Raw genomic sequence first — 19,710 nt, 5'->3', positions numbered from 1 at the left:
TAGAGTAGCGGTAAAATTTCTCATACTTGTAACCGTTTGATTAATGATTAGTGGATTTTTGAGAGTAGTGAACTTAAAAACTGGTGGAGTTTTTGTCTTGTGAAAGGTTTTATTCATTTGTCAATAAATCATAGCACCATGTCAATTTAATTTCCGTTGCATTTAGTTTATTTGGTGATTCTCATAAGAAGATTTTTTTTTTTCTTTTTTCTCTTACAAGTGATTCTCATAAGAAGATTTCGATAATGTTACTAAACCATAAGATTCTTGATCAATACATTACATATATTGTTTTTATTTTTATTTTTTTTAATATGGGCATAAAATTGAGTGTATTTTGTACTCTTGTTCATTGCAAGATATATGGTAAACGAAAAGAAATTGAATCTTTATTATCACATTTTGTATTAAATAAATATCAAATTACATCTTTATTATTAGCCCCAACCCTCCACCCAAAAAAAAGGAAAATTACAACTTTATTGACTCATTCTATTGAGAAGAAATCCACATCTTGAATTATATCACTGTAAAGAAATGTAAGTATGGCCAACCCTTCAAGCGTTTCTATCATAGAGGTCTTATTGTCACAACTCATGCAAATAGTATATAGTGTTTTTTAAACATCACATCAGACTTTCAATGGCTGATTATCAGAAGTTACAAGGTGGTTATTATCCTGATTGTTGAAGTAGAGGTAGCTTACTTTGCCAGAGCCTGTAGTTGTAGCCAGTGGAGAAAAACCAGTATAATTCTTTTCTGACTTTGATAAGCATATTTTGGCAACATAATTGAAGAGCTCTTGTTTTTGGTTAAAAGGTTGCGCTGCATAGTCCTCAATTGGCATCCACTTAAGAATTGGAAAAGAAAAAATGAACATAAGAAAACCATGTTGCCATATTTCAGTAATTATAGAAGGTCCAATATTAATCAAAATTCTTGAATTTTACATTGCTTTAATATTAAATTATGCCATGCCAAGCCAAAATGGGAAAATAGGACATAATAAGTTAATGTCTTCTGCCACCAAATGGTCTTGAAAGGTAGATTTTTTTAGCCTTTTTATGGTTTTACATTGGCTCTAAATGCATTTTCTTTCCTCAGAATACGTTTCAAGTTCAAATTGAAAAGGCATGTTGCCTTAAAGATATATGAATTAGAGGAGGATTTCAAGAATGGGAGATGCAAAATAATTCATGCTAGTCAGTACCCTAAATATGAAGATTTCAACAAATATCTTTTGAATTAAGATTAAGCACAAATGCGACCATCATACAAGTACTAAAGATCAATCCATAGGACCTGCTTAAAAAGTTCCCAATAGGACTTATTTACTAGAACCTGACTACAGCGGATGAATTAGATTGGCTTATGGTCTTGCATTCAGCTAGTATGATTTTGAAAAGTTAATTGGAAGAATATAAGTAGCTAGTATGATTGATAGAAGTTTGAAAAATATGTGCCTATTTCCACATTGAGGGTTGCTCTAATGCAATTTTATTCTTAACGCCCTAAACAAGTTGATGCAAAGAAAAACAGTCTTTGTAGTAGTATTGACATAAAAAAAAAATTACCTTTGCTGCTTCAATCTCTAAATTCTGCTTCTCAATGTCAAAGTTTCGTGGTTTTAACATGCAAATGAAGAGCAAATCTGATTTACTAAAGAATGACTTGTGGCTTTGCCTGTATATTGTGTGAGAGAGAGAGAGAGAGATTAGAATGAAACACCAAAAGGAGATTGAGGAACATGTAAACTATATTGAAAACAATTAATATAATAATATTAGTTTTAGTGTAACAAGTTGCTATAAATTTTTCATAATGCAACATTAGTAAACTTGCTTTTACAGGGAAGACTATTTATTGTTTATCCATACTTCTAAAACAATAATATCTACAAATGCATGTGAACTAGATGGTATTAAGCAATTTTCTTACCTGAATGCTAAAACTTCCACAAACTCTGTGTCAATCTGAAACAAAATAAAAGTAATGGTCTTAGATTTACATTAAAATGTGTAAACCTACATGTAGGTAAATTTCATACTCATTTGAATCCACAAATGGCATTTTTATCACTTACTCCTGTCTCTTCTTTAACTTCCCTAATCGCAGCCGTACAAAAATCCTCACCCTACGTATGAAAAATTTCAATCCAGTGTGAACACTTTCTAAAATTTTCTAAAGAATTTGGTAAACAATTGCACTTGGGGCATACTCACTTCATTAACAACCCCGGTAGGAAACTTCCACACCCCTGTTCCTTTGAATTTGCCACTAATCTCCTGAACTACAAGCACCTGCCATAAGATAAATTCCATTTTAGTAGCTAGATTTTTTAAGCCATCATAACAAGGCCATTCAATTTTTGGTATTTAAGTATTGAAATAGTCAAGTCAAATACACTAGAGCAAGTTGTTTTGCTTAATAGAAATAACTAGACGAAGTATGAACAAAGTGACTTATAAATTTTAAGAAGATCAAACACAAATAATGGATTGTCTAAATTCTTACTGGATTGGATATAAGGGTTGTGTGGGCAAGTGTTGAATCTCACATTGGATATGTATTGAGTTGATCTAGGTTGCATAAGTGATTACAAGTAGTACTAATTTTAATTTGACTAGTATATATATATTTTTTTTGGAAGAAATTTGACTAGTCTTTTTGGACTATACCATCAACATATGGCTTATGTTTTTGGAATAACAAGAGCAAAACCAGAATTTCCAAATTACCGCTTTGTCCTTGATTTCATGGTCAAGGCTTGCACAATACCATTTTAGGCCTATGGAGACATTATTGGTGGGGCTTTTTTATATTTAAAATCTATTATTATTATTATTATTAATAATTTAAAATCTATTCTTCTTACTGTTTAAAATGCAAAATTAATTACTAAGTTTGTTTATTTAGATTCTCTTAACATCTACTTTTCAATTGATAATACGATTAGTCCACTTAATCTTCTTATCACATATCCCATTTTAGGTGTGATTTTGTAAGTTTAAATTTTGATATTTTGTTTGTTTGTTTTAGAAACAACTATAACAAGCTTTATTAATAAAATTGTAAAATAGATAAATGCATTTGAAAGGAATTTATTCTTTTCTATAATCAGGAATTGTCATATTATATTACATGTTTGAACATCATTATGATTATTTTCATTGTTATTTCCTTTATTCTATGAGATTATCTTTGAAGTAGTTTTTATGAATTTCTCATTGATATATGAGATTTAATATAAGTTTTCTATTATCTCTCTCTCTCTCTCTCTCTCTTCGAGTAATAGCTTTATTAAGGATCCTTTTGGGAGTCAATTTAATTTTTATTCTTTTCTCATTTTTTTAGAAGTTTTTCATATCCAAATTGATATTAGTAATAATTTGTAATTAAAAAATATTTTATAAATAAAATAAATATCTACAATATAAAATTGTAGTATGAAGATATCAAAAAATAATAATTTTAAAAATGTAGAATCACCTAACAACATCAATCTACTCAAACAAAGATAGATTTTAGATCATAGAATCACTCAAATTTATCTATCATGTAACTCAATGAATCAATTAATACTAACCAAACCAAGACAAATTTTATATTAAAAACCAGATATCATGGTTCAAACATAAAATCTATTATGTTTTTATTTATTTATTTAAATTAATTACTTCTCATTTAATTTGGATAAGGTGATGCATGATGCAATAGTTTTTTTTTTTTTTTTTTTTTTTTTTTTTTTTTTTTTTTTTTTACAAAAGTTCAAACTTGAATTTATTAATGGAAAATAATGACACCATCATCATCTTTACGACACATCTTTCTAAACACTTTAGATTTTCAATTGGGTTAGATTTTCTTTTTGCCATCAATATTGTGGTCATATTGGGGTGAAGAAAAGAATAAACAACTTATTTATGTAAATTTTTTAACAATAATAATTATTAAAATAATAATAAGAGGTCTTGTTATAATAGGGCCTTAGGCATTGGCCCAAATAGCCTAGCCTAAAGGCCGACCCCAATCATGGTAAGGGAAAGCCAGAAATTAATCCAAAACTCATACCTCTCTCTTACTGTTCATGACAAAAGAACCCACACCTACTCGATGTGAAGCATTTAGAGGAATAGTATCAGCAGTTTCAGGAAGCCAACATACAAGCATTAAGTAATCTGGTTCAGCATGGTGATACCGAAATCCTTCCTGTAAAATCAACAAACAAGATTATAAATCTTGATTTAGGAAGACTATACATCGATTGATTGTCGGTACATTTTAATATGAAACCAATAAATAGATTGTTAAATTTAATTTCTTATTGGTACTGTGGTGGATAAGAATGAGAAAGAAGGATCTAATTACTTAGCACAATGAATTTATTAGTTTTTATTAATGAAGCCACCTTTAGGAAAAGCCCAAGGTTTCTCTTTCGCTCGTGTTTCTGCTCTCACCAACGCTCTATCTCTCTAAATTTGCTCTTTTTCTATTCCTTTAGTGTTCCATAGGTTATGATATTTATAGCATGCGCCATTCAGATTCAGTGGCTAAGGTTTGTGGTCCATGGATTTGTGGTTTCTACGATAGCGCATATGCAAAAGGGTCACATAATTTGCCTCCTTTCAGAAAGTGATTCTCCATATTGTTAAATGCGTATATATGCGTGTTTCGTTTGGGTGTTTTCCATACGAGGTCTTGGTTTGAATAAGTCTTATCATAAGCCCCGTGGGTCCTACGGTATATTAATGCCTTTTTGCATATTTCCGAGGACGATGTCATTTTCCCCTTGTAAACACTTCCGTTTCTTTCCAACTGCTTCTCAATGAACATATCAAATCAGCTACGATTTTTTGTATAAAGAAAATTCTGAACTTTTTTTTTTTTTTTTGGTAGGCTTTCTAGCATATTAATTGAACATCGAATCCCAATTTTGAATGCGAAATTTACTGTTTGATTCCAATATAGCAAGAAGTTGTTTTTGTTATATATATATATATATATATATTAAAAGGAAACTATTTTAGCCTATTTCACATACAAAATGTACACATACATAAAAACATATATTTAAATTTCATCAAAAATTAAAATAATAAAAACTATTAGGGTGCCAAGTGAATATTATGAGTCTCATTAAGTCATCTCCTTACAGACTGCACCATGAAGAAAAAAAAGCCTTGTTTATAAGATTAGAACATGTGTAAAACACAAATAAAATTTGTATTTATTGAGTCAATATCCATATATATTGTAAAATAAATGAAATCTAGGAAGTATAAGTACTTTATTTTTACTCATGTATCCATATTTGATACGTATCCGTACCATATACCTTTGAGATACTCCTACATGTCAATATATTTGAGATACACCCGTGATACAAATCAAATAAGTTATAACCTAACTCCATAAATATAGTGAGAGATAGCCCAAACTTGTGAAGGTTTCTAGTTATATTTTATTTCCTCTTTTGAATTTTGGTTGGTATTATAAATATCATTTAAAACAGATGAATTCACTTTATTATCAATTATTGCTTTTACATTTTTTTCAAAAAAAAAAAAACATTTCTTTTAAATTAATATATGCTTAACAATATATGAAAAATAAATATTTAACCATGTATATTAAAAATATATAGAAAAATATAGTTTATAATTAATTAATACACTTATCTCATCCTATGGTATCTTAGTTTTTTTCAGGAGTTGTTGTATCATTGCTTCTTAGGATGAAATAAGTTAGCTTGTTATGAAATAAAAGCACAGTGAATCAGTGATAGCTACCGGCCATATTAACCAAAACAAAACTCTATCTATTGGATATATAAGTTGAAAATCTTTTTAAAAAATAATTATAAATAAAACCTCCTTTAAGCATTAGCCAATTTGTAGTAAAATAATAATAAAAATCTGGAAAACTGTGTTTACCTTAACTGTAGCTTCGACAAGATTTGCATGTTCAATTGGCAATTTGATCCAAACACCTGTCTTCCCCTGCAAATTACATCTCAAGTTTTTAACATAATAGGAGGTACTGTCAGCTAATTCTACACCAAGTGGACACTAGACGCACGAAGATAAACTGATAAGATCAAAAGATACTATATATATATATATATATATATATATACCTGTTGCCTCCATTGCGAAATTGAAGCTCTAAGCAAAGAAGGAAAGATCTTAGAATCTATGGGCTGCTCGATCTTCACTACAACTCCTCCATATGAATCATTATCTGAACTTAGTAGCTCAACCTGTTCAACTCTATTTTCAGACATGACTTGCTTCTCTGCTTCTGATTAAGAATGAAAATCTATCTCCTGAACGAATATCAAAAAGAAAGCAATTATGCACCGAGTTAAGCTGAAGAATTTATCCAATAGTAAACAACTTTCAAATATATATATATATATATATATATAAAGATAGAAAATTCAACAGGTTTAGCAAAAAAAAGAAAGAAAATTCAACAGATAGGTATATATATATATATATATATAAGATTGAAAATTCAACAGGTTTAGCAAAAAAAAAAAAAAAAAAAGGAAAGAAAATTCAACAGATATTACCTATAGAAAATTCAACGCAGCTAGTATTTGAAAATTCATATTACGAAGGGGGCAGGTGATAAGTGAGCCCCATTGACCCCATTTAATATATATTATCATTTAAGAAAAAATTATATATAAACGCAAAATGTTAATATATATATTATCTTTAGAATCTATGGATAGCGTTTTGCTCCTCACGCCTCGGTCGTTTTTGCTTCCTTTTTTTTTTTTTTTTCTTTTATCAGCACCTTTTGCATTGTTCATGTCCGTGCATAGAAAATGAACGACGTATTAAAGTCAAATACACAGTAATTCAGTTGTGAACAGTAATGAAGAAATTATTTTTTTATTGTTTTCAACATTAAGTTTTTAATTTTTAGCAAAATAAGTGATATCTAAATACATACGTACGTAACAAATTATTAGTGGTAGATATAAAAGAAAGATGATATTGTTGATGAATTTAGATAAAAACTAATATAAGTTTGCTATTTGAAACGTTCATAAAAATGACCTCCTCAACATAGGTCTCCCATCGGATTAAACTTTGTTTTTTTTTTTTGGTCGTTTTTTCTTTAGCTGTATTATTCAACTGGGTTGTGCTTGATTTTTCTTTGGGTGATGAATTTCTCCACTATTCAAAAATTGCCAGCCACCGTCCCACTATAAAAATAGATCTCATTATAAAAATTAGAAAGGCAGTGGAATATATACTGCAGATGCTGATGAAGGAAGCTTCATTCAGTTACATTACCTACTAATTACTAATTAAATATGTGTGTGTTTCCCAAATAAAAAAAGATTATCAGTGTTGTCGAGTCATCCTACATTGGTAAGGTATGATATTGAGAAGGAGTTTATCACTTGCTCCGCGACACTAATTGTTGCATGCAGTTTTGGTGTTGGCGTATGAGTGTATTCCATTATCTCATCCCTCTTCCTCTATATATGTGTGTGTGTGTGTGTGTTTCTCAAATAAAAATAAATAAAAAATTAAAAAAAAAAACCCTTCTAATTAAATAAAATGTGGGAATTAAAATCTACTAGCACTTGTCATTAAATATTTAAAATAAAAGAGTATATCCAGTTAAAAAAGTACTAAAAATAAGTTAAACCTGATTTCAATGAAGTTGTGGATGCAAGACTGGTGGCTGAAATTTAGGTTGCAACTTTTGTCACAACATTAAATGTGCTTAACATGTAGGTACTTTAAGGGCATTGTTTATTTTGTCATAATAATAATACTACCACCGCACACTCTTGATGCGATGGTCACTCCACAAGTACACTCCACAAGTATAAATGTTTGTGGAGTTTGGGAGGTAAAAACCGGGATTTAAATCTCTAAAAGAGAGTTTCACATACATATACACTTAGATTAAGTTAGAGTAGAAATTCTATTTTATATTAAAAAAATATACTAATAATAAATAATAAATAATAATAATAATAATAATAATAAGGAGTTGACTACGTCACGAGTCACCACGATGTTATGGATGCATCAAGTCAAGGCCAATAAAAGCCAGGATGTATATTTCACACAACACCTTAACTTGTCAAATATATATATATATATATATATATATATATATAGTTGCAAAATGAATAAAAAATTCTATGTACAAAATTATACTTATTTTGACTACCCAAAAAAAATATTGAACGCTAATTTGAAAATTCCAAGAATTTGAATTTAGCAAAAATAAAAGTAATGCTAGAAATATTGAATACAATAGAATGTCATTACAATTTCATAACATTTCTAAATTAACATGCTAACTAATATATGGGCCCACCACAATCATTAATTTAATTTTGTTTTCATTTTATAATTTAATTTAGTTTTTTTGGTATATTAATTTTAAAATATTGTAAAATTGTTATGTCTTTAGCATTAACCACAAAATAGTCTTAACCAACCAAACATGTTATAATCCTCAACCCCTTAAACAATAAATTAAAAGTCAAAATAACAACAATAAAAATTGGCCCAAATGACAACAAATATAGCCCAAACAATATTAAGATTAGGCAAAAAAAATAACAAATGAACAAAATATTCAACAAAGAACTTATTCAAAAAAAAATCATAATTTTTTTTTTCCTAAAAAATTGTACCAGCAAAGATAATCTAGTCATGAGTTCTCTTCAATGACATCGATAGCTCTACTCTCCCTGATGACTTGGCTCAACTTATATTCGCAACATGTATTATATGTTGCTCTCTCTCTCTCTCTCTCCATTTTTCTCTTATCTGTCATCATTTCAATCTCTCATATCAGTAGTATCAGCAGTTCCCATTTTCACGTTATTTCTTATTAGTCCCTTTGGTCTTTTAATTTTATTAGTAAAGGGAATTTTAAAACTTTATGTATTAAGTTTCTTAATAATTAATCTAAAAAATATTCCAAGGCTCGCCACTTTATGTAGTCATCATTAAGTTTCAATTTCCTCTAAAATTTGAAGACTTTAAGTTTTGTAAGCTAAAAAATTGTCTACATGAACAAACGTAATCTTTGACACAATCAAACACTAAGCGCACTCTCCCTATTCCTCTCCCTCCCTCCAAAATCAAAATGGGAAATACCATTCATTTGCCTTAAGGTAAAGTAAAATTTTGTAAAATAATATATATATATATATATTTATATATATATATATTGTATATTTTATGCTTGAACCATAACAACTAATTCTATTTATGAAACTAAACTTGAATGGGCTAGTATTAATTAATTGCGTTATGTATTGAATTCTATTTTTTCTTTTGCATGTTCAGGTTAGTTCTAATGTTATGTGAAATTGCAATAGAGTCTTTGATAAGTTAAATTTTATTGTTTTATGCTTTAAAATTTATTTTCTTTTTTTCATGTTATAGTTATATATTATAGATATTGTTTCTTTTCTTTTCTTTTTTTTTCTTTTTTTTGAAAGAAGATATTGTTTCTTTGTTTGTAAATGTTTTATGATTGAAAATGTCTACTAGAAAACATAAAAACTTAAAAAAAAAATTAATAATAGAATAGAAAATTTACTTGAATTTTAAATAGAATTTTTGGATAAATTTGTTATTACTGAATATATAAAAGATATAACAAAAAACTGAAATGAAAATTTCACAAATGAATATGAAACTAATACAAAGTAGTTAGAAAATAATGAAACATTAAAAAAGAAATATGACAATCAAAATAATTATAATATTTGGCAACGTACCACCAATTCCAAACAAATCCACTTGAATAAAACAAATTAAAGAAAATATATAAGATTGGGCAAAGTTTTGGATCCTATAGTTATATTGAACCATCACAATGATGGCACATTTATTTTTTTGCTACATGTCATTATTTCAATGAGTTCAATGCATTGAACTCAAACCTAAGTCCTAATATTTGAAGAATCAGAAAGATTATTTGAACTCAAACCTAAGTCCTAATATTTGAAGAATCAGAAAGATTATATGACATACCAAGTCGAGACAAGGCCTCTTTGGAAGGGAGGGGCTGCCGCAAATGAAGATGTTAATTTGAACTTCAAAGAGCTAATAGATATAAACACACAGGCTTTTTTTTAAGCTATCAAAGCAACATGAATTAGAAAGACGTACTGATAGCTAATTATATAGAGTCGTAACTCAGAATCAGGATGACAATTTCCCGGCGGCAGCTTAATTTGTTGGTTTGGTGCTTTCAATGGATTTTGTTGGCAATTGCAGTTAAATTTCGATAAAATTGAATTTCAAGTTCCAAGAAAGTGACCAAAAGTTTGAAAAGTATTTATTGCCACACTTCCTGTCTATATTCTTCTCAGCAATTTTTGTTTTCACATTTGAAACGTAAAAATTCCTTTTGTTTTCCTTAGGTCTAAAGGTAACTTTCGCAACAAGCTTCACCAGACTGGTCCTAAATGTTTACAGTATTTTTTTTCATTTTCTTTTTTTGGGAAGAGAGGTATGAGGGAAGTTGAGAGGATAATCATGACTTGGTATCAACTTTGATTATAAAAACTTGGTAATTTCATGGGTTTAGGTCAGGTATGAGTTTGACCCACTTGGAGAACTTTAAGTTATAATCGGATAAGAGTTGAAATTACCCACAGGATTCAAAAAGACATGAAAAAAAGAAAGAAAGGGGTTGAAATTACCCAAATTTAAACAGATCATTATTTTTTGACCTGTGATGAGTTTACATGTGTTCAGATAAAAACATTACTTATACAACAATATATACTTTAGTTATATTGTCCTGGTCTCATTGTTGGAAAAATAACATGGTGTGAATAAGAAATTGATGTTTTCTATATTCACTTGAACATGCTATTAAAAGTGGTAAAAATGCTGAGTCCCACATGGGAAAGGAAAAAAAAATAATATATGAGTTTATATGCTCATGAGTTGGACACTAGGTTGGGCTTTTGGTAGGATTGAGCCTACTTGTCCAAATAATAATATTTTATTATTTTAATTTTTAAGTTAGTTAGTCTGTGCACAATAGTTATTGTTCAGTAATGTATAATTTTCCATAGTCCTTCATTCATAAAAATACTACTTTTTTAGAAAACTCTTCAAGTGAGAATATTTTTGTGCATTCATTTTGTGTCAAAGAGAGAGAAAGAGACATTGAGTAGTTCGCAGAGCACGACCATGTGTGCTTCATTTTCGTGCTGTAGAACATTTTATCCTTAGAGGCAGACGTCAGTGAGTCTCAAAGCACTACAGTGATTGTGTGAGGGACGAAATCTGCTTTAAGAAGATTGTGTCAAACACAAGATTTGATCTGAATAATTCATTCTTTACGCATTTGGTTTATGAATTTTTAATTATTTGCAAATTTTTTCTTATATATATTCAATATTTGTTTATTGCTTTTGCCTATCACTTCTATTTGTGTTATTGCTTATTCTTAGATTTGTGTATTGTTCCTTTTGCTTTATCATAAAAGTAAATTATTGAAATATATCCAACAATCTTAAAGCAAACTTTATATATTTTAATTTATTTTTGTGATTTACGGTGAAAGGGATTTTTGTGTTTGTTGAAAAAACGCTAAATTGGCAATTGTTTGTATTCCTACGCAAAACTGGGTTTGTGTTTATCTTATCATGAATATCTATCTTCTTTGTTTTTATAAAGTTATTGGTCTTTGTCTTCCATTACGTTTTGGTGTCGATTTGACCGTTGTTATTGTTTGTAGATTTTTGTTTCCGTGGGTTGACTGTAAATATTTGTAATTTTGTATAGCTTCATTGGTTTAGTGTTTTTGATATGAGAATAAATTGGGTCAGCAGCTGGCGTAAAAGGTGTATTTTACGCCAGCCAATCCTAACCCACCATGTCACCTTTTCTTTTTTTTTTTTCTTTTTCAACAAAAATGATTAAGCCCTCTCTTTCTCTTCTCCAAACCCACATAGTTCAGCAACTGAAGTACCTCAAAACCGTCCATCAAGTACGGACCCAAGTGAAGGCACTACAAGAAATCTGGATTTAGGGGGCGTTTTTTTTAGCGATGTTTTTAAATTCACCACTATAAGTAGTATATTGTGACGTTTTTAAAAAACGCCGCTAAAGAGTGATCCTTTCACGACGTTTTTGTAAAAATGTCATTGTAACTCAAAACAATAGCAATGTTTCTTAAAACGCCGCAAAAAGTATAGTTTTAGTGGCGCATTTTTTTTTATAGCAATGTTTTCCAAAAACGTCGCTATAGTTTTTAAAGAACACCCAACATATAGTCCAAAAATTTTGGGGAAACAAATAGCAACATTTTGGATAAACATATAGTGACGTTTTGGATAAACATATAGCGACGTTTTGAAAACGTCGCTATATGTTTCCCATTCAAAATTTCACTAAGTGGGGAAGTTCCCACCGTTTTGTACTTTATTTTTTTTTTTTTGGGTCTCCTTTCCTTACACGTTTTTTCATTCCTTTTTCTTTCTTATCATTCTTTTTTTTTTATCATCAAACAAACTTCCCTTCCCACTTCATATTCCCCCCCTCCCACCCTTATCACTTCTTCACACTTTGCCACTGCCAGCCACTATTGCCACCACCCTTGCCACCGCCAACCCATTGATGTATGAGCTCTTCCCTCTCTAGCCATCACCCACTGCCACCACCATTCTTTTTTCCCTCTTTTTTGGTGTTCAAGTTTCTTTAAAGTGTAAGTCTTTGTGTTTTGCCTTATGGGTTTGCTTTGATTTGGTTTTTCTTTAATAGGTCATGGAGTCTTTGTATTTTGGCTTATGAATTTGCTTTGATTTTTTTTTTCTTTGATTTTTTTTCTCTTTAATAGGTCATGGAACTTTTGTGCTAATTTTTTTTGTTTGCTTGTCTTGGTTGGAGTTTGGTACAGAAAACTTTTATTCAAATTTGGATTTTTGGGCAAAAAGACCTAAGCATCAAAGGCTGAATCATTGTAAGTCTATGTACAAGTTTGTAAATCTTTTTTTTTTCCTACAATTTTTCTGTAGTGTGAAGATTTTGAATTTTTTTTTGTTATTAGTTTTGTGGTTTAGCTAGCTTGAAATTATTTTTTTTTAAAAGCTCACTACCCACTAATGTGTAAATAATCTCAACTAAATGTTCTTTATATGTGTGTATATATATTGTTACTAAATTTTCATGCACCATGACTCATTAACAATGGACATTTGATATTGTGGAATAATGATGATAGGTCTATTTGATCTACTACAAGCTTATTGCAATATATGTTAGTTATTATTGAATTTTTAGTAGGTTTATATAGCATTTTTAATATTTTAAAAGAAAAATAATGAGTAGGCTTTGCAACGATTTAAAAACATCAATAAAAAGCAAAAGGACAAATGCTTTTGCGATGTTTTTGAAACGTCTCTATTGGCGTGATTATTTGCAGCGTTTTATAAACGTCATTAAATGCATTTTCCTACATCATGCACAAAAAATGTTATATTATTTAGTGACATTTTATTAAACGTCACTAAAAGTATCTGAACGCCACTAAAGAGTAACATATAGTGACGTTTTTCAAAACGTCGCAATAAACCTATAGTGACCTCTCTATTGTGACGTTTTCAAACGTCACAAAAAAAAAACGTCGTTGTAGACCATTTGTGTCTATAGCGATGTTTTTTGGGTTTTTAGTGACATTTTACAAATGTTGCCTAAACCCAGATTTCTTGTGGTGAGGGCAACGGGGGCCCGATCCCCCCCCCCCCCCCGCGGGGCCCAAAAAAAAAATTTAGTATGTAAAATTTTCAAAAAAAGGCTTGGGCCCCTTTGATTTTTAGCTCAAGCCCCCCCTGGTTTTTAGTTCAGGCCCCCCTCACCTCAACCATCCCTATCCCAATTAGCCAGCCCAGGAGTTTTAAAAAGCCCATGAAAACCTTAAAGCCCCCCTTAGTTTTTAGCTCAGGCCCCTCAAGAATTCCAAGCCCAGCCGACCAGACCAAGAGGCAAGAGCCCATGACCCATGTAAATTTAAAAAAAAGCAGTAAACCTAATGGAGAAAGTGAAAGAGAAACTGAGGAAGGAAAAAAAAAAAAAAAAAAAAAAAGGAAACAGAGAGATAGTGAGGCGCGAAACAGAGAGATAGAGAGGCGAGACAAAGAGATAGTGAACCACTGAGCCCAAACGCCGATGCGACGCCATCATCATCATCAGTCATCACGCCAACGTGACGCGACGCGAGACTCTCACCCAATACGGCAGTACCCATGCTAACGCCGACACGCCATCATCACGCAAGCCCTCAGCTGTCGCCGTCGCCGATTGCTCGAGCCTTCACACTGTTTGTCAATCAACTATTTTAATAGGTATTTAATCTATGATCCTTTCCTTTAAGAATCAAAACCTAATAAAATGTTTGTGAATAAACTATTTTAACAATCTGTGCTTGTGGAGTGTTAGTGTTTTTACTGATGACTGATGAGTGATGAACTGATTACTGATGTTGGTGATTGTGAATTGAATCTCTGCTGTGGCTTGTGGTGTTTTTTTTTTTTTTTTTTTGGCTTTTTGGCTTTTTGGCTTTGTGACTCTCTGTCACTTTGTGTTTGTGACTCTCTCTCTTGTATTAGAGAGAGAGAGAGAGAGAGAGAGAGAGAGTAGAGTTTGTAGAGATTACTCATATAAGGATTAGAGAATATTTGTTTGACTATTTGTTTGTTTGTGGCTTGTTGACTGGTAGTTGGGCATAATAGGGACTAGGGACAGACATAAAAATGTAAAGTTATTTTGCTGTACAGAATAAATTTAGCGTGTCAGTAGTGCTATGCAGAATAAATTTATTGTGTCAGTAGTGCCGTAATGGGATTGGGTTAGATGATTGTATTAAGAAACAATAATGGAGATGATTTTGAAGATTTGAAAAAGTGTCAAGTTCCCTTTTCATAGATGATTATATTAAGAAACAATAGTGTTTCGTATTAAGAAACAATGATTTTTGGGTATTTGTCTTGGTTGATATTTTATTAATACTATATGGATGCATATTTGAAAATTTTTTTTGCTTATCTCCAACCGCCCCCCCCCCCCCCAATTTGAAATCCTAGGTCCGTCCCTGCATCCCATCAACTGAAGCCACATCCAAGATTCACAAACAATGAACTCTCTAGCATGAGCTTGAGGCCTAGCAATGGCACTAGTCCTTTAGCAACCTGGTCAAGGCCCAAAGGGATTACATCCAGTCCCTTGCAGGAACGCAACCTTGCCATTATCACCTTTCTCCTTGGCCATATAAAGGACCTTCTTCTTGAACCCAACAACAACATCTCCAGCAATAGCAAAGTCTTTACCTTTAGCTCCGCATGAACCCCACAGCGAGAGCTCATCCAAATCCATGACCCCATCATCAAGCATCTTCAAATAACTTGGCGAGTTTGAAGAAATGGAGTCCGAATCGGCCTGGGAGACCCTAAATCCTCGAAGAAACTCGGAAATGGCTTGTTAGGCTTCATGGGTTTGCCATGATTCGTCGGTGGGTAGAGGCTCGAGGTTGCTTGGTGGAGATGCAAGTAAAGGGTGGAAGTGGAGGAGGGGTTTTGGTTTTGGAAGGAGAAAAGGGTGGGACTTGAATGGGATTTTATGGAAAAAAGGAGGTTAGTGCTGTGTTGGCTGGTGTTGGTGGCTTGTGTTGAGCTTTGAAGCTCCGGCCATGGGGGTCATGGGTTTGATTCAGAGATGGAGAGATCGGGTGAGGAGAGAAGAGAAAGAGAGGGGGAGATGTGGTAGGTCAAGATTGGCTGGCGTAAAACACACATTTTACGCCAACTCCTGACCCAATTCATTCTCTTTTGGTATTATTATAAGCATTGGATAAAGTTGATTTTATGCTTGATAGTGTTGGTGGTTTTTATTATATTATATAATATTAAGCCTTTTTATCTTATTAGCTTGGCTGGGTATTATTTAGATTCTGTTGCTAGTGTGTTCATATTGAATGTGTGTGTTCGTATTGGGCAATGTATAAATCTAATTGTTTTAATTTGTGTGCCTTCTTTAATTTATGGGCATTTAATGTTTTGTGAAAGCAATATTATACATTATATGTAATCATTATATTGTATGCCTAACGTTACATTTGCTTTAAAGAACCAGATTTGATTTATTTAAGTTTCAATCTAGTATATGTCCTTTTGGAGTTTAGCCAATTCAACTATAATTATTTAACAATTATAGTTGCTTTTGGTTGTTTGTAATATTCCAAACTTGATTCGTTCTACTGTGTAAGATTTATTTACTATGTTTGCAATGGCCCGCAAGAGGAAGCGTTGGATTTTTGGGCAGATTGTAATAGTACTAGTTCATGGCATGTAATTTATCTATGAGTAATACATATATTGATACATATGGTCATATGGTATTTATTTGATAACAAGGGTAGATGTAAATGGCAATTAAACATGTCATTAATGCTAGTAACATGTCCTCGGCTTTTTATGTGCAATGGTGTATGGGCTAGATGAATAAAGGAAATTGGGAATTTTATTGGAGACAAAATTATTTTGAATCCATTTAAATGCATTCAATTTTGGGTGTGGCTACCATTTTTAGTTTTTGGTTAGCCTTTACTAATTCATCAAGTGATCCTCTATTTGGTAATTAAAATAGCATTATGAGAGTTATTATTAATAATTTCAAATGTGTGGATATAAGCCCAAGAATGAGACCAATTGCACACTAGTGGGGCTGTAATTATGGGGTTTCACTCTAAGTTAGAGTGTACAATTCACCCCTTGGCCAAAGGTATTATTTATTTATAAAGTTTAATGCTCAATTGTTTGTATTGATATGAACAACACATGATTATTGTTTTTGAGCACATATTACTTACATGTGTGTGTATATATATATATATATATTGTGGGCATGTGTGAGCTTGGTTGGATATTAATGTGTTTAATCCCAATATATGTTTTGTAATATTTCTTTGGTTGAAGTATATGTTGCATGCCTTCGTTGATATGCTTAAGTTGTCTAATGTTTTGGAATGCACAAAAATCTATTATGAGTGATTATTAAATAAGCAAGGATGAGGCATTAGAGATATTCAGTCATTATAAGAATGAAGTTGAGAAATAACTCAATGATAGTAATAAGTTCTTAATTATCATAGAACTCATGGGGGGAAGCTATTATTTCCACCAATTATTTGTTCATTGAGATGCCTTATAAAGAAAACCACTAAGACACCTTATGAATTATGGAAAGAGTGATCACCTTTCTATAAATTCTTTAAATGTGGGGGTGTTTGATGAAGGTTGTGGTTCCTATTCCTAAATGATAAAGAACCATTGATTATGTTTTCATTGGTTATGGTTATAACAATATTGCACAGTGCTTTCTGATTAATGAATCTATTATTTTTATATGCATGACAATTAATTAGAATATATTTCAAGTTTTAGACTTTCTTAATGAATGTTTGAGTCTACGTTTAGTATCTCTCATGATCAAGAGTTGATGGAAGAGAGGTTGAGCCTAAGCATAGTAAAAGGACAAATGTCATGGTTGTTTGGTCTTAATTTTCTATTTTATATATTAGAAGATGAACTTAAAGTTTCAAAGATGCAAAATCCTAAAGTGCCTTCTTGGAAAAGAGATTGTCAATAGTGCAATAAATCTATCTTGGAAATCTATGCATAATAATTGGTGGATCTACTACCTAAGAGTTTGAGAGTTGATGGAATTATTGACTATTATAAGGAAAGGCTTGTCGTAGAAGGCTATAAAGAAAAAACATATATGAATTTTCTTGATACACAATAAAGCAAAGGGGTTTATGGTTCTTGTACAAGGAAACAAAGTGTGTAGGCTTGTTGAATCTTTGTATAGATTGAAGCAAGTTTCAATGCAATGACATGAGAAATTTGACAATAAGATGATGTCAAATGAGTGTAGATTTAATGCGACTAGTGTGTGATGTGAAATATATCACAAGAGGCTATGTCGTTGTGAGATATGCTTGTGTAAGTGTTGTAGATATTATATAAAAAATGAAAATTTCTAATACATCTAATAGACTTGTCTTGTCTCAATCACATGAGAAATGTGACGACAGTCTAGTGAGAACAACTTATGCAAAGAGCATATGGATTTTTTTGGGAAGTTAATAAATCTAAACAGACATGCATTGTTGGATACTCCTATTTGTATATATTGGTAGGGCACGGAGTTATGGTAGGCCTTAACATATTTGTTGGAGACATATTACCATGAGGCAGTTGTTCTCAAATGGAAGTATTTCCAGATTTTAAAATAGATCCGTAATCAATTTTTGAATGGAGAACAAATAAACTGCATGTTCATCGAGGGGAATAGGGATAAAGCCTATGACCTAAAGTTTCCATGACAATAACCCCACCTAGTTGACTAGAGATCCCAAGATCACGGTTTTCAAAGGGACAACAAAATTTTGGAGACTAATTTTTATCACTATGGAAATTACATCTCCCACCCATTCTTATGATGAAATAATGATGCCTGTAAGCAATGTTCAGGGTAAGCTTTGCTTTTAATGATTCTTATATCTTGGAATTTCAAGGGGGTTATAGCAAGATACTCTTAATAAGAATCACCTATATGAGTGTGAAGTAAGCCGCTTCCATGAGAGTTTCTAAGGCTGAATTCTCTAAAGCACTTCATGAATTTACCAGGATATGTTTAGGGCCAAAATGAACACAACTATAAGAATGAAATAAGTTGTGTGAGTTTTATTGTCTTGGTATACACAAATGACTGACAATTCAAAAACATCATGTTCACTGATTGGCTAATATATCCGATAGTCTTTCACAAAGGAAAGTTCAAAGCCACAAGTTACTTCTCCCGATTCGATAACTTTTCTTCTACTCTCTCTGTGTCTACATCATCATTTGCATTGTTTTCATCAATTTCTATTTATGTGGGGGATTGTTGGAAAAATAGCATGGTGTGAATAAGAAATTGATATTTTCTATGTTCACTTGAAGATGTTATTAAAAGTGGTAAAAATCATGAGTCTCACATAGGAAAGGAAAGAAATAGTATATGAGTTTATATGCTCTCAAGTTGGACATTGGGTTGAGCTTTTGGTATATGTGGACTGGGCCTACTTGTCCAAATAATAATATTTTATTATTTTAATTTTTGAGTGAGTTAATCTATGCACAAGAGTTATTACTGAAGCAGAGTGCCTGTTTAGTAACGTATAATTTTCCATAGTTCCTCATTCATAAAAATACTACTTTTTTCAAAAAACACTCCAAGTGAGAATATTTTTGTGTGTTCATTTTGTGTCAAAGAGAGAGAAAGAGACATTGAGTAGTTTGTAGAGCACAACCTTGTGTGCTTCGTTTTCATGCTGTAGATCATTTTATCCTAGGAGGTAGACATCCGTGAGTCTCAAAGCACCATAGTGATTGTATGAGGGGCAAAATCTGCTTTAAGGAGATTGTGTCAAACACAAGACTTGATCTGAATCATTTATTCTTCACGCATTTGGTCTGTGAGTTTTTAATTATTTACAAATTTCTTCTTATATATATTCAATATTTGGTTATTGCTTTTATCTATCACATCTATTTGTGTTATTACTTATTCTTATATCTGTTTATTGTTCCTTTTGCTTTATCACAAAAGTAAATTGTTGAAATATATCCAACACTGATGACTCGGACTCTTACTA

General features: G+C 31.3%; 1 protein-coding gene across 2 annotated transcripts; it reads right to left on the bottom strand.

The window, feature by feature from the left end:
• Nucleotides 1-446: 446 nt before the first annotated feature.
• On the bottom strand, nt 447-10,118 carry LOC115987617 (nudix hydrolase 7-like). Of its 2 annotated transcripts, none has more exons than XM_031111202.1 (9): nt 10,032-10,118; nt 6,137-6,325; nt 5,934-5,999; nt 4,072-4,209; nt 2,223-2,300; nt 2,084-2,134; nt 1,939-1,973; nt 1,575-1,683; nt 447-850 (listed from the first exon to the last, which is right to left on the bottom strand). In XM_031111202.1, the coding sequence occupies exons 2-9, from the start codon at nt 6,281-6,283 to the stop codon at nt 632-634; spliced, it is 843 nt and encodes a 280-aa protein (XP_030967062.1). In that variant the 5' UTR covers nt 6,284-6,325; nt 10,032-10,118; the 3' UTR covers nt 447-631. The 2 variants fall into 2 exon arrangements, with proteins under 2 accessions (XP_030967062.1, XP_030967063.1); XM_031111203.1 differs by lacking the exon at nt 10,032-10,118 and adding an exon at nt 6,575-6,619.
• Nucleotides 10,119-19,710: the final 9,592 nt, after the last annotated feature.

Source organism: Quercus lobata, chromosome 4, assembly GCF_001633185.2.
Source record: "Quercus lobata isolate SW786 chromosome 4, ValleyOak3.0 Primary Assembly, whole genome shotgun sequence".
NCBI lineage: Eukaryota > Viridiplantae > Streptophyta > Magnoliopsida > Fagales > Fagaceae > Quercus > Quercus lobata.
This window is presented reverse-complemented; position numbering and strand designations above follow the sequence as displayed.